This window comes from Papio anubis, chromosome 3 (genome assembly GCF_008728515.1).
Source record: "Papio anubis isolate 15944 chromosome 3, Panubis1.0, whole genome shotgun sequence".
Taxonomy (NCBI): domain Eukaryota; kingdom Metazoa; phylum Chordata; class Mammalia; order Primates; family Cercopithecidae; genus Papio; species Papio anubis.
In genome coordinates, this window is record NC_044978.1 from 87,884,334 (window position 1) to 87,897,124 (window position 12,791).

Sequence of the window (12,791 nt, forward strand, 5' to 3'; positions counted from 1 at the left end):
TTGGCACAGGTCTTCATGTAGGATTCTAGGTGAACAGAAAAAGCAAATAAATGTGACCTTTGTAAGGCTGGTATGTTTTTTATGAAGCCAAAAGGTGCACAAATACACAAATATTAGCCCAGTCTTATTTTTGTCCTAGAAAACTTTTCACTGGCGACATCTCTGTGTTCAGTCTTTGGCATCATTACTGCCCATCTTGGTTCCCTGCAGGCTTTGCCATCTGTTTAACTGGTAGAGGGCCCCATCTCATCAGGATCTCTTCCATCCAATTGGAAATAGAGCCATCTGATTGGCGTTTTTCCTCTCCTTTCTCACCCCTGTTTATTTGGAACCAGCTCCAGTATCTCAGAGCAGGTGGCTTTACCTTAGCCAGTTGCCTTAGGATTAGCAATTACTGGAAGGTAAAAGATCTGCAGTGGAGGGTGGAGCATCTGTTATTGCAGTGGTCTTGGCCTTGGAGGGAGTCTAGGGACTTGGAGAAAGACTAATTCATGAAGGTGAGGCGCTTCCTGGGGTGCTCTCCTGTTGCCTCTCACCTTCGTAAATGCTTTGGCACTTTCAGGTTTAATTCTTTGATCTATCTTAAGTTTAATCAGGCCAGCAAGTGCATGTGTGGCAGAGACCCACTGCTTTTATCTGCCTGACAATATATTAGCCTCCTTTCCTTCTGTGCACCTGTGATTCTTGCCTGATGGTTATGCAGAGCCCCTTAAACCTTCACTGTTGCCTAAAACACCTTGGGAAATCATTTTTTAAAAATTCAGCTGTTGCCCTTACCACAAGCATCCTTTTGAAGTTTACCCCTTTCTAGCCCCCAGCCCATATCTTGACTCATGCTCTATAGCCTGAGGAATTTTGAGGAGTTGCCGAGTAAGATATTTTCTAATCTCAAAACGTATATAAAGACCTGTGTAAAGAAATGTGGCTGTTGAAAAACATCTCCGTGTTTTCTTAACAAGCATACTCTATCAGTCTAGCAAGGAAAAGCAGGGAGGGCAGAGAAAAAAAATAGAATAACCTCCAAATGCCTCAAATTTAATGACCTAATTTCCTCTTTTTCTCTCCTCCTTGTTTAATCTTCAGATTTCTTTTATTATTTAGTATTCTTTGGGATTATACAATTAGTCTTTTGTTCTTGTATTATGTATCTATTGTACTATAAGCTACTCAAAGTAACTTTTGGAAAATAAAAGTATTTGTGAGAAATAAATACCTCTCAGAATTAGAATTTCATAAGAAGTGATTTATTAATCATTTTTACTTACTAAGCATTATCGAGTACTTTCTGGGAAGTAGTGTAGTTTATTTATTGCAGGTATTCTGGCATCTGACTGCTGGGGTTTAAACTCACTGAGTTATACACATAAATCACTAGATAATTATCTTGGGCAAGGTGCTTAATATTTTTGAGCCTCAGGTTTCCCCTGCACAGTAATGTTATGGCAGCTAAATAAGTTTATATATAAACACATGTATGTACGCCCTACTCATCTTACACTTTTATTGTTGTTTTTGATTTTATTACCTAAACGATGCCTGGCATAAAATAAATACTCTACAAATATTAGCTACTACTGTAACTATTTACTGTAGTTAGTATAACAATCCTCAGATAGATGTAATCCTCACTTCACAGGTGAGGTAACTGGAGCCAAAGAAGGCTATTTAACTTGCTCAAGGTCATAAGCTGGGGAGTGTGCAGAGTGCAAGGTTCGCACCCAGGTTTGTCTGACCACAAAAGCCTCCTGCTCACCCAACGAATCTGCCTCAATCTGACAACATAGTGAAATAGATGTGGCTGGATTGTCCAGAAAATCATCCTTGCATCCATCTGTACAAGTTCATTTCCCAGTTTTTCTTTTCTCTTAAATAGTTACAATTTCACTCAGGATTATAAACCTATGCCATTAGATTACACAAAATGGTTTGGCATAGGTTTCCTGTAAGTCTTGCTTCCTTGAGAGACACTTTTAGGAAAGGAGAGGGCCAAGTTTATTCCGTAACATCAAGTGCTTTTCCTGAGAGAGGAGCCATCCAATGGAGATGCTGTATGTCTGTTTCACAACGGGCATGGCACATGAAAGATAACATGGGATGATGTTTATGCTCCTTGCCAGATACTTCTAATATCTGGCAGAGATGAGTTGTCCAGTGAATGAACCATCATGTGAAACAGATAAATAATGAGTCTTTAAATGGCTTATTGGCCATTTGTTGCAAATTTAACCTTTGTGATACCATCTCTGACCATAGACCTTTGGAAGCAGGGCAAGCTAGAGGAGTTTAGTGAATGTCCTCTGGCTGAATGAGTGAATGAATGTACTCACAAATGTAGAGGAAGGCAGTAGCTACAAGAGAGCTTCTTGCTGTTAAGAAGATGTGAGTGAGTGGAAGAGAGAATGATTGCTTCCAAGTCTAAGCAATCATTGGACTTTGTCATTGTGTCATTTTTTAAAATACCTGTGTCTCCTCCCTGACAACCTGACCCTTCACTTTTAAGGAGGTCCCTTCAGTATGAGCATACACACTCACCTGCAAATCCTGATTTCCTTATCAGTATTCAGTGCACTTTTGCCTTTTTCCTTTCAGATTCCTGCTGTTTTCTTAAACAGTGAGTAGATCAGTTATCTCAGATGCGACTCCAGTTAGAGCAGCAAATCTGGTTGGATAGATCTTTTCCCATGCCTCTAATCCCAGTAGAGGAGCCCGTGTTCTAGTGGAGACCCATCTTTGCACAAGTTGGTTATGGTTGGATATATAGGAACAATTTTCTTTCACAAAATTGATTATTGTTGAACTGAAAACTTATTTTCATTCCCTTTCTTTTTAACTCAATCAGGATATTATAGATGCAAGAGATAGTACTGGATGAACAAGAACTATCAATTTTGTTTAAGCAATCACATTATATCTAGAATCAAAGAAAGGATGCAGTTCTTAATTTTTGATAGACAGCCCTTGATCATATTTTAATTCAGCCACCGTAAAAATACTATATTAGGTGGTTTGTGATGAGGATGGATATTTGGTGGTTATTATTGAATTGTTTGTTGTTGAGTTTTGGCTAATGTCATAATTGGACCTTTTTTTCTTTCAGCTGTTCCATTTCCTCCAAGTCACCGGCTTACAGCAAAAGAAGTGTTTGATAATGATGGAAAACCTCGTGTGGATATCTTAAAGGCACATCTTATGAAGGAGGGAAGACTGGAAGAGAGTGTTGCATTGAGAATAATAACAGAGGGTGCATCAATTCTTCGACAGGAAAAAAACTTGCTGGATATTGATGCGCCAGTCACAGGTAAGTCCTGAGGAGGGGGATTGCCCATTCGCATACACATTTTGTTGTTTATAGCATCAAATCAAAAGTCCTAGTTACCACTGAGTCTTCAAATACCTTACTCATCATAATCTTTTACTGTCAAATCTATACATTAGAGGAGTAAGTATATTATACATATATACACATATTTTCATGTGTTAAATATCTGTAAGATTGCAATGCTCTAAGAAGTGGCACGCGACTTAGAGATGATGATGATTTCTGAAGTGATACTGTAAGAAGTCATATTGTTTGTAAGTAGAAATACTAAGTGGCACAAAGAACACAGGATATTCATTGGGAAAGATTAGACAAAGTATCCCAAGACTTCCACAACGGTTGAGTAAGGGTCTAAGTTAAAACAGTAGTTTTCAAAGTGTGATCCCCAGACTGATAGTGTCATCATCACCATTTGAAACTTGTTAAAATATGCATTCCCAGGCCCCACTCCGGCCTACTGAATCAGATTACCTGGGGTGAGACCCAACAATCTGTGTCTTATCCAGCCCTATGTGTGATTCTGATGCACATTAAAGTTTGAGAACCACTGAACTTTCAGAAGGAGGACACTTTTTTTTCTCTTTTGCCCATAGCATTTTGTCCCTACAAAATAACATGGTTTTTTGGGTTTTTTTTGAGACAGGGTTTTGCTCTTGTCGCCAGACTGGAGTGCAATGGCACGATCTCAGCTCACTGCAACCTCCGCCTCCTGGGTTCAAGCAATTCTCCTGCCTCAGCCTCCTGAGTAGCTAGGATTACAGACACCTGCCATCATGCCTGCCTAGTTTTTGTATTTTTGTAGAGATGGTGTACCGCGTTGGCCAGGCTGGTCTTGAACTCCTGACCTCAGGTGATCTGCCCGGCTCAGCCTCCCAAAGTGCTGGGATTACAGGTGTAAGCCACCACTCGCGGCCTTTTTTTGGTTTGTGTGTTTGTTTTGGTTTTGTTACTTCTTATGATCAGATAGATATTTTGTGTAAGTGTGCTTCTCTTAGGCCATAAAAATGAAATATCGTCAAAAAATTGTGTATGGGCTGGATACGATGGCTCACGCCTATAATCCCAGCACTTTGGGAGGCTGAGAAGGATGGATCCCTTGAGGTCAAGAGTTTGAGACCAGCCTGGCCAACATAGTAAAATTATGTCTCTACTAAAATTACAAAAATTAGCTGGGTGTGGTGGTGGGCACCTATAATCCCAGCTACTTGAGTGGCTGAGGCAGGAGAATCTCTTGAACCTGGGAGGCAGAGGTTGCAGTGAGCTGAGATTGTGCCCCTGCACTCCAGCCTGGGCGACAGAGTGAGACTCCATTTCGAAAAAAGAAAACAACAATTGTATAGTATACAGCTTCTAATACTAGAGACGTTGGATCTACTCTTTATGGAGTTTGCTTAGTTTGCAAGTTTTCATTTTTGAAGAAGCTAAAAATATTTTCCTCTTAAATATTATTCTGATTTAGACATAGAATATTGTTCTTTTTGATATAAAGGGGGCATCTAAACATATTTCATATATACCAGTGATGGCTAATTTCTTTTAAAATTATTGATCTTCAAATGAATATTTGAATTGGACTGTTAAGAAAGAGATAAGCTCTTTTGAGTATCAGACTACACCTTTCTTTATCAAAATATCTTGAATGATTCCCATTCTAGAGAGATTGACATTATTTACATTTTAATTTTGTCTTGCAATGCTATTTTTTCTTAGTTGTATTTCAGAAATAATAACTATGTTTAGGGCCAGGTAGAGGAGGAATTGGCTCGAGGAGTATTAACTCAATATTGGACCAGTGGTGAGTAAGTCAGGCCAGAGATTTACCCTAAGTTACTGACCGATAACTTCTGTGGAATTCAGAATTAAGTGTAGTAGATATGTAAACTCTCAAAAGAAGTGATCAATATTTTATAATTAAAAAGCCACTACCAGATTTTCCTCTAGTCCTTCCCTCCTACTTTTTATTAATAAAAATATTTCACTCTCAGATGTTTAGAGAAGAGTTGTACTAACATTTGCCATGGTTTGCCCCCATTTAAGAAAAACTGAGGAATTAATGCCCTAGTTTTTGGAAATCTAGATAGTCCTTCATTCCTTTAGCATTTCTTTAAAGTTAAAATGAACAAAGACTTTCTCTTCAAGTGTTCATAAGGCGATGAAAGGTTTGTGTTCATTTAGGATTTTTTTCCCCTGAAAATTCATTGTTTTATTTTGAAGAAGTCAGAAGGACCAGGAAGCTGCCTAGTCCCCTGACTCCCTGCCATCTGTCCATCCGGAGAGGGAGTAAAGGAGTGTGGACTTGCCCTCACAAAGTGGATTTAGCGTGTGGATTTAGATAGGTGAGCATACCATCTTCATAGGAGTAGAGATGAAATTTGTCCAAACAAGGGAGCCATGAGGCAAGTTCCATTATTTTTTTCTCATCTAACATGGCTGACTAGACTGGTAGCTGTTTCAGATTTTTAATTTGAAGACTATTTCTGTGTTGCAAACATTTTGTAAAGAAAAGTATTTTTCCTCTTTGAAATTTTTTCCCCAAAAATGTAGTTGAATTTATCTTTGTGTTCTTGCAAACACACAAATGGAACGTTGAAAAAAGTGTGGCCCCAAATCAGTGAGGCAACACATTTTGGAAATTCAATTTAATGAAATGTTTATTGTACATTTACCTGGTACAGGTGGTATGTATCATACACATGTGAGTAAGACCTGGTCATTGCCCTCCAAGGGCTCAGAATATAACAGGAAAAAGTGGAAACAGGTATCTAACCAAGCATAAGTACATTAAATTGTTGACTAAATTAAAGGATATAACCTAGGTTTGTTCAAGAAAATTAGGAAGTATCCAAGTGGATATAGCTAATTTAAAACCAAAATGTGTTCCTATCTTCTAAATGACTATTTCCTTGACAGTGCTCATTGATTATTACATTTCATCTTTGAGTTAAACAAAATGTTAAATAACTGTCCTATCTGTTGTGGATATGGAAGCCACTGGTATTTTTTGTAAAGTGGCTAGTCATGTTCAGTGAGGTTTGCTGTGAGAAGACGGGGTTTCAGAAGGGTATGAGAGGTGAGGTGGAAATGGGAGGGTGAGACTGAGGCTGGAAGGCCAGGGTTAAATATTAACTCTATAGCCAGCACTTATTCTGGTACTATTCTATAGGGAATGGGGGTCGAGGGGATCTTTGAGCAGGAGAGTTACATAATCATGTTTGTGGCTGGAATAATGTCCTGGATGAGATGAGTAGGATGAGGTGGGGAGGGATTCTTAAGAGGGGGGATGATTAGGAAACTTTCATACTTGTTCAAGGGAGCCATGGCAGGGTAGGGGGATTGAATCCCATTTTTATTACAAGACCTTTTATAAAATGAGTGTTCACGTTGATTTTAAAACATCTGAATAGTTTGTACTTAAAACGTTAATATCTCTTCCAGTCTTCTTCAAGACAGTAAGATGATTTGTGCAGGGATCCAATTTACATTTCTCCCTGAAGTTCTCATATTTTCCTGTTTTCCCTTTCACTTAGCAGAGAACATTCCACTCATTTGTAATGCAAAAACAGACCGGAGCTTAGGTTTTTTAATACAATGATTTAGAACTCATTTTCTGCTCTCTGGGCAGAGGGGATAGGCCAGCATCAGCTGGGCAAACTGCTAATCTCTCTGGTTTGTCTGTTTCCTGCGGTGGGGGATTTGTCCCTGGGGCAGCAAAGGATTCCCTTAGTGCCTGGGCCTGCCATTTAGCATGTCAGGCAGTTGCCAGGAGAACCCTCTGGCTTTGTTCCTGGATGTGAGAGTGGACTGGTGGCCAAGTTTAAGGTCATGGCAGTCCTTCCCTTACAGCAGCTGACGTCAATTAGGAGAATTCCCCGTGCCTGCACTCTGAGGAGAGTTAAGCAGGAAAAGGAATCGGTGTCTTCTGGGACCTAAAAGATCAGTGTTTATTCTCCTCATGCTGTCATTTGTCACTGTGAAGCAGTGTGGCCTTACTTTATATGGAGATAAAATATTTCGTCTGGGGCATTTTGCCCACTTGTGATTTTAGTGGCCAAATCTTTAGGGCCTGTCCTGCGGCCAGAGACTATTTTGGTACCCGGCCCACTGTTGGCAAGTCAGCACATTTCAGTCCCAGCCTGTGGCAGCCACACATCATTTTAATGTCCTTATACTCCTTAATTTCAGCCCTTAGTTAAAAAAGTGATTATATTATAAAAGGTGACTGCATGAGAGCCAAAGTCTTTTGATCTGTTCACCTCTGGTCTTGCAAGGTTGTTCTTGGAAACCCATTTTACAAATGTGAAAAGGGACACTCAGAGGTAGAGTCAGTGTTTCCAAACTTAGCCATAGATCAGAATCACGTGTAGGGCTTCACAAAATACAGATTGCTGAGTTCTACCTCCAGAGTTTCTGATTTAGTAGGTCTGAAGTAGGGCCTGAGAATTTGAATATCTGAGTTCCCAGATAATGATGATGCTCTTGATCTGGGACCACACTGTGGGATGCATTGGTTTAAGAACTTTGACTGAAATCTCGTAGCGGGTAAGCTGAAGACTTTGCTTTAAACAGACATTTATCTACATAGCCTATGCTTAGCTATTATACTATATTGTATACACTATTCTACTTCTGCATTGTAGGGTTAAAGTCTTGGGCTTTCAGTTCCCGTGACTAGAATGTTTTCCTGCTCATTACTGAAGACAACATACAAAGAATAGTGATGCGAAAGATCCTCAAAAAAGAAGGAATAAATTATTTTGACTGTTGATTATAATTTACTATATTTTAAGTAAAAGTGTGTTTCTATAACACAAGCAGGCAGAATGAAACAAAATGCTTGGCATATTTGGGACATTGAGTTTATGTATGTAGTTTTTCCCAGAAGAAAACATTCATAGTTATTTTCTTTAGAAGTTCTTAGGGAGTTTACTATAGAAAGTTACTACTGGGACAGTGTGTCAAACAAAAAATGTAAGCCGGGGCTCAAAATCAGGTTTCAGTGAGCTGAGTGGTAATGAATACAGTATTCTATTAAGAATAGCTGAACCATAGTAATTCAGTATTTGTGTATACGAATCAGTAATACTCTCTTAACATCAATAAACATGTAGCACTATCTGTGGGAAACATTTGACAGTCATTACAATTACATCATAGTTACATGAACAACTATTTTACTTTAAGACACAGTATACATATCCCTTTTAACATATCCCTTTTATCTTCTCATGAATTGGTACTTTTCACAAATAATGACATATTTAAGCACCTTTGGTAAAGCAATGCCTGTTGTTTTCACAGGAAGGTAAACATCCGCAAGATTGTTATTCTTAAAATTTGAAAACAATCTTTGGCGGTAATAATGCTCTAATTCTTTTGGAGAAGGCTGAAGTATATTAACATCAATACTATCGTGGCTTTAAGAGAAGTAGTGTTTCAGGTAATACTGAAATGCCACCAGATAAGGAAGGAGTATTTTCTTAAGTTCATTAAAGAAAAAATTGTAGATGTTTTCCTTTGTCTACCCAGGTAATTCTCATGTTTTCAATCTCATCTATGTTATACTCATTTTTATACTAATGTTTCCCATCTTATCCATATTCCAACTTCTCATTGAAGTGTTCATAATAATTTCAGACTTCATTGATTTTATTCTCTTTCTGAGTCAGTAACATGTATGGACTGTAATGGGCAGTCTGAAATACCAGTCACTGACTGGTTCTGACCCATGACAAAGTTTTCACTGATCCAGAGTGAAAATTTCATGTTCATTTTAGCGAAAATGCTTTCTTTTTGTGCATAACACTATGGTGACAGTAGATCATAATTTTTTATAGTTTTAGGGGGGATAAACTGAGTTGTTTTTGTTTTAAAACTAACATTTATTAGGTTCTTGTGGAGTTTTTTTTTTTTTTCCTGTTTACTATCATAAACACTGTACTTTTTAACTCTTAAGTGTTCACACAACCCTGTGAAAAAAGCATGTTATCAGCTCCATTCTACAAATGAGGAAACTAAAGCTTAGTGAAATTGTGTATCTTACTATGGTTACACAGCTAGATAGTGCCAGAATTGGTATTAAATCCCAAGCAGTTCAACTATGTCTATTTCTGTTTTATTTGGGGGTGGAGGTTAATTTTACAGGTTTAAGAAATCATTAAATCTGGAAGTAACCATATATAACATGACATTAGCTGTATTGTCCTGAATAATATTTTTGTTTCATACTGTTATCCTACTAAAGGTTAAACATCTGAGGACATAAACTTGCATCATGGCTTTGTGGACATTGTTCTATTTAAAAACAATTTTAGTATAAATGCACTGCTGATTTATATATAGTAAATTATAATAATAACATAATGGAAATATACGAAAACCTCTAGAGTATGTGTTTATATATGTGTGTGTTTCTTTGTGTAAGTGTAACCACTTCCATAGCAGTTATCTTTTTAGTCTGTTCTGTTTTCCTGAATTTGTTGATTTTATTGATTTCTGTCTTCTTAGTGGAGTGTTTTGGACACAGAAACGTGAGATACTTGACGAATACACATGTCTGTTTGGAAGTTGTTTCTTACAGAAGAATCTGTGGTTTAATTAGTGGATTTATAAAAGAAAAAGAATATAAATTCTGATGCAGCTACTTTACTATTTTGTAAAGTTACTGTCTTGGTATATAAAGTGTAATATTATTTAAAAATATAAACTAAAAGCTTTTAGTTCCACACCTCGCTAATGGAAAATATATTACAGAGAGAAGGCCTTCAGGCAGTTCAGTCCTGGCTTGTGTTTGACTTGGAGGTCAGATAGCTTGTTCTTCTGTATTTTGTCTGCCTTGCCAGCAGCATCTTTGTGCATTGCCTTATGAAGTAACATGAAAGTCCATGGAATGGTTTGATACCTAAGTCAATCTGTTGAGGAGGTAGGGAAAAGCCTTCAAAAGAGTTCAGTGTTCTTTTCCTTGTATTAAAACCTAAAAGGTCTATGTAGCAAGCTATATGCATATATGTAAAACCATGTCTAAAAGAGATAACACACTCTTAAGAAGTTTCACTTTTAGACTGCTTTCATCATATGAAAATAATGTTTATAGCAAAATGTATTTTGAAAAAGTAGAATTATACTGATTATATGATGATAGAAAAAAAATCTTATCCATGACATAATCAAGTGTTTTTCAGAAATTTTTATAAAAACACATTGTATTTTAATATAAAGAGTAGTAGGAAGAAAAATTTTCGATGGAAATAAGGGAAGCCTCAAATGATTAACCAAGTTTTCTTTTGCTGTTATGGCTCCATTTGTAATGACTTATTTATCTTTATATAAATAGATGTCAAGATCACCAGTTTATTTCACTGCCTTTCTTTTCAGATTCATGTATTTTTGTTATATTCAAGATAGTATTATTGTTAGTTTTCTCTGGATTTTGTGATTCATGTCAGACATTTTAATATGAAAAGATATACTTGGAATTCATGAACCTGATTCCCAGAAATGCAGTTATTAGCTCTCACAATCTCTGAATGTGCTATCTGATTTAAGATGCCATCTGGTGGTATGCATTTGATACACCTAGTTCTTTTAATTGCTCTCAGAATCACACATCCTATATTGCTTATGAAGAATATTTTTGAAATGACATGCAGACATTTGTTTTCATTTCAAACAAAGGATCGTTTGTGTTTCCCTTTCTGTTTTCTCGAAGTAATATGCGTGTTTGCTTTGGTCTTTGTTAATAAGCATAATCTGATTCTGTCCTACAAAGCATTATAATCAGGCTGCAATTTTCAGAACTCAGCTTTGCTCACAGACGTTTGTAGATATTCAGCATCCTCTTTAAAATCCTAGTTACATATTTTTTCGTTTAATTTTAAAAGGTAAAATTTGATTGGATACTTGGATACCATGTGGTGAATAAGAGATTCTCAGATAATCAAGCATGAAACAGAAATTATTCATTTGAATTCTCTTTCTTATGTTTTAAACATTAAAGGCCAACTCCTTCAAAGGTGGACCTTAGCTTAATCTCAACTACTGCTTTGCTTTCTTCAGGAGATAAGCTGGTAATATTTATTAAATATATATCAAATGTAGGTGAAAGCTAGACATTAAATTGCCTGCATTATTGATATAAAATATCCATTGCACTTGAGACTCTGAATTGAGGAAATGTTAAAAATACATGAGATGATTTTAGCCCCTTACAAAATAATTTGTGGCTGGTTAGCTTAGTTTATTAAGGACATGGTGGCAGTGAGCCAACTTACAGACCAATGAGCCAACTTACAGACTTTTTTCCTCCTCTGTAGCCTGTTTAGAATTCTCAGTTTATTTTCAAACTTCTGGGTTCAGCCAGTTTACCCTTAAAAAAAAAAAAAAATGACAGGAATAAGAAGAGGTGAGAATAGGAAGTGTGATTTAATCTCTGCTGTGCAGGTCACCTGAGGTGTATCACCTAATGACAGTGCAGCAGTAACTTTATTTTCACCCTATCCAGCATGGTGTCCACATTAAAATTGTCAACCTCTAAATTAGCATTTTGTGTCTACCACTCAGCAGGATATCCACCTGTTTAAATCTCAGCTTTCTTATTCAGTGGTGTTAGTGTCATACCTGTCACTCAGATAGAGTGAAATGCTGCAACCACAGCACAGATATGCCCACTGAGTAGTAAATTTTTGTTGTTATTGCTGTAATTGTTACTATTGGGACCGGTATTGTTGTTACGTATCTGTTATGTCAATTTTTGATTCTAGATGGTTTTGGTGATTAGAAGTATAGACACCTTGTAAAAACTGTATTAATTTGGATAATATAGCTTGCAGTTCCCCTTTTGTGGATGTAAGTAAAGACTGAGAGGGCTGTGCTGTGACAGAGTGTGCAGATAGTTCCTCCTAACCACAGCTGTCCCCTGCTTACCTTTTCTAAATTCCAAGTGAGTTTTAATTGGAAAGAAAATAAATTTTGTTTTCATGAACGTATTTTGCATTATCAGTATATCAATTAGAAAGAAGAAAAAGAAAAATTAAAAATGGGAAATATGAGCTATTATATGTTAGAAAACTAGAGGTAAATAGCCAAATATATGCAAGGGTGAGCTTTGCTCAAGAGTCCCATGTCAAAGTAATAATTTCTTTGATGGTTGAGAATCATTTAGATGTAAATACATTTTCATTTCATGTTGGGTGATTGACTTTTTAACAGTTCATGGAACTACCAACAAAGTATGCATAATTTGGATTTTACATTTCCCAAATAATATGCAACTTTAGATTGCTTTCTGACATTTAAATCAGAAAAATGTTGCAGGGATTTTCAGTGAGTTTTTCTCCCTTTCATTGGCAACCCTAAACTATTTGGGGGTATTTTGTTCTATACCTCTTTGTCAAAGCTTTCTAGGGTTTCTAGAAAGCTCAGGCTGTCTTTATGACAATTTCTTAGTATGTTTCGACATGTTAATGAGAAAACACTA

The 12,791-nt window shown here is 36.9% G+C and overlaps 1 protein-coding gene across 5 annotated transcripts in view; it reads left to right on the forward strand.

The window, feature by feature from the left end:
• Positions 1 to 12,791, forward strand: part of PPP3CA (protein phosphatase 3 catalytic subunit alpha) — a 280,082-nt gene that overhangs the window by 101,348 nt on the left and 165,943 nt on the right. For all 5 annotated transcript variants that reach the window (XM_017958529.3, XM_021938664.2, XM_031664405.1 and 2 more), the window contains one exon: positions 3,098 to 3,298. In XM_017958529.3, the coding sequence (XP_017814018.2) occupies positions 3,098 to 3,298 (201 nt within the window). The remainder of the gene's footprint in view (positions 1 to 3,097; positions 3,299 to 12,791) is intronic.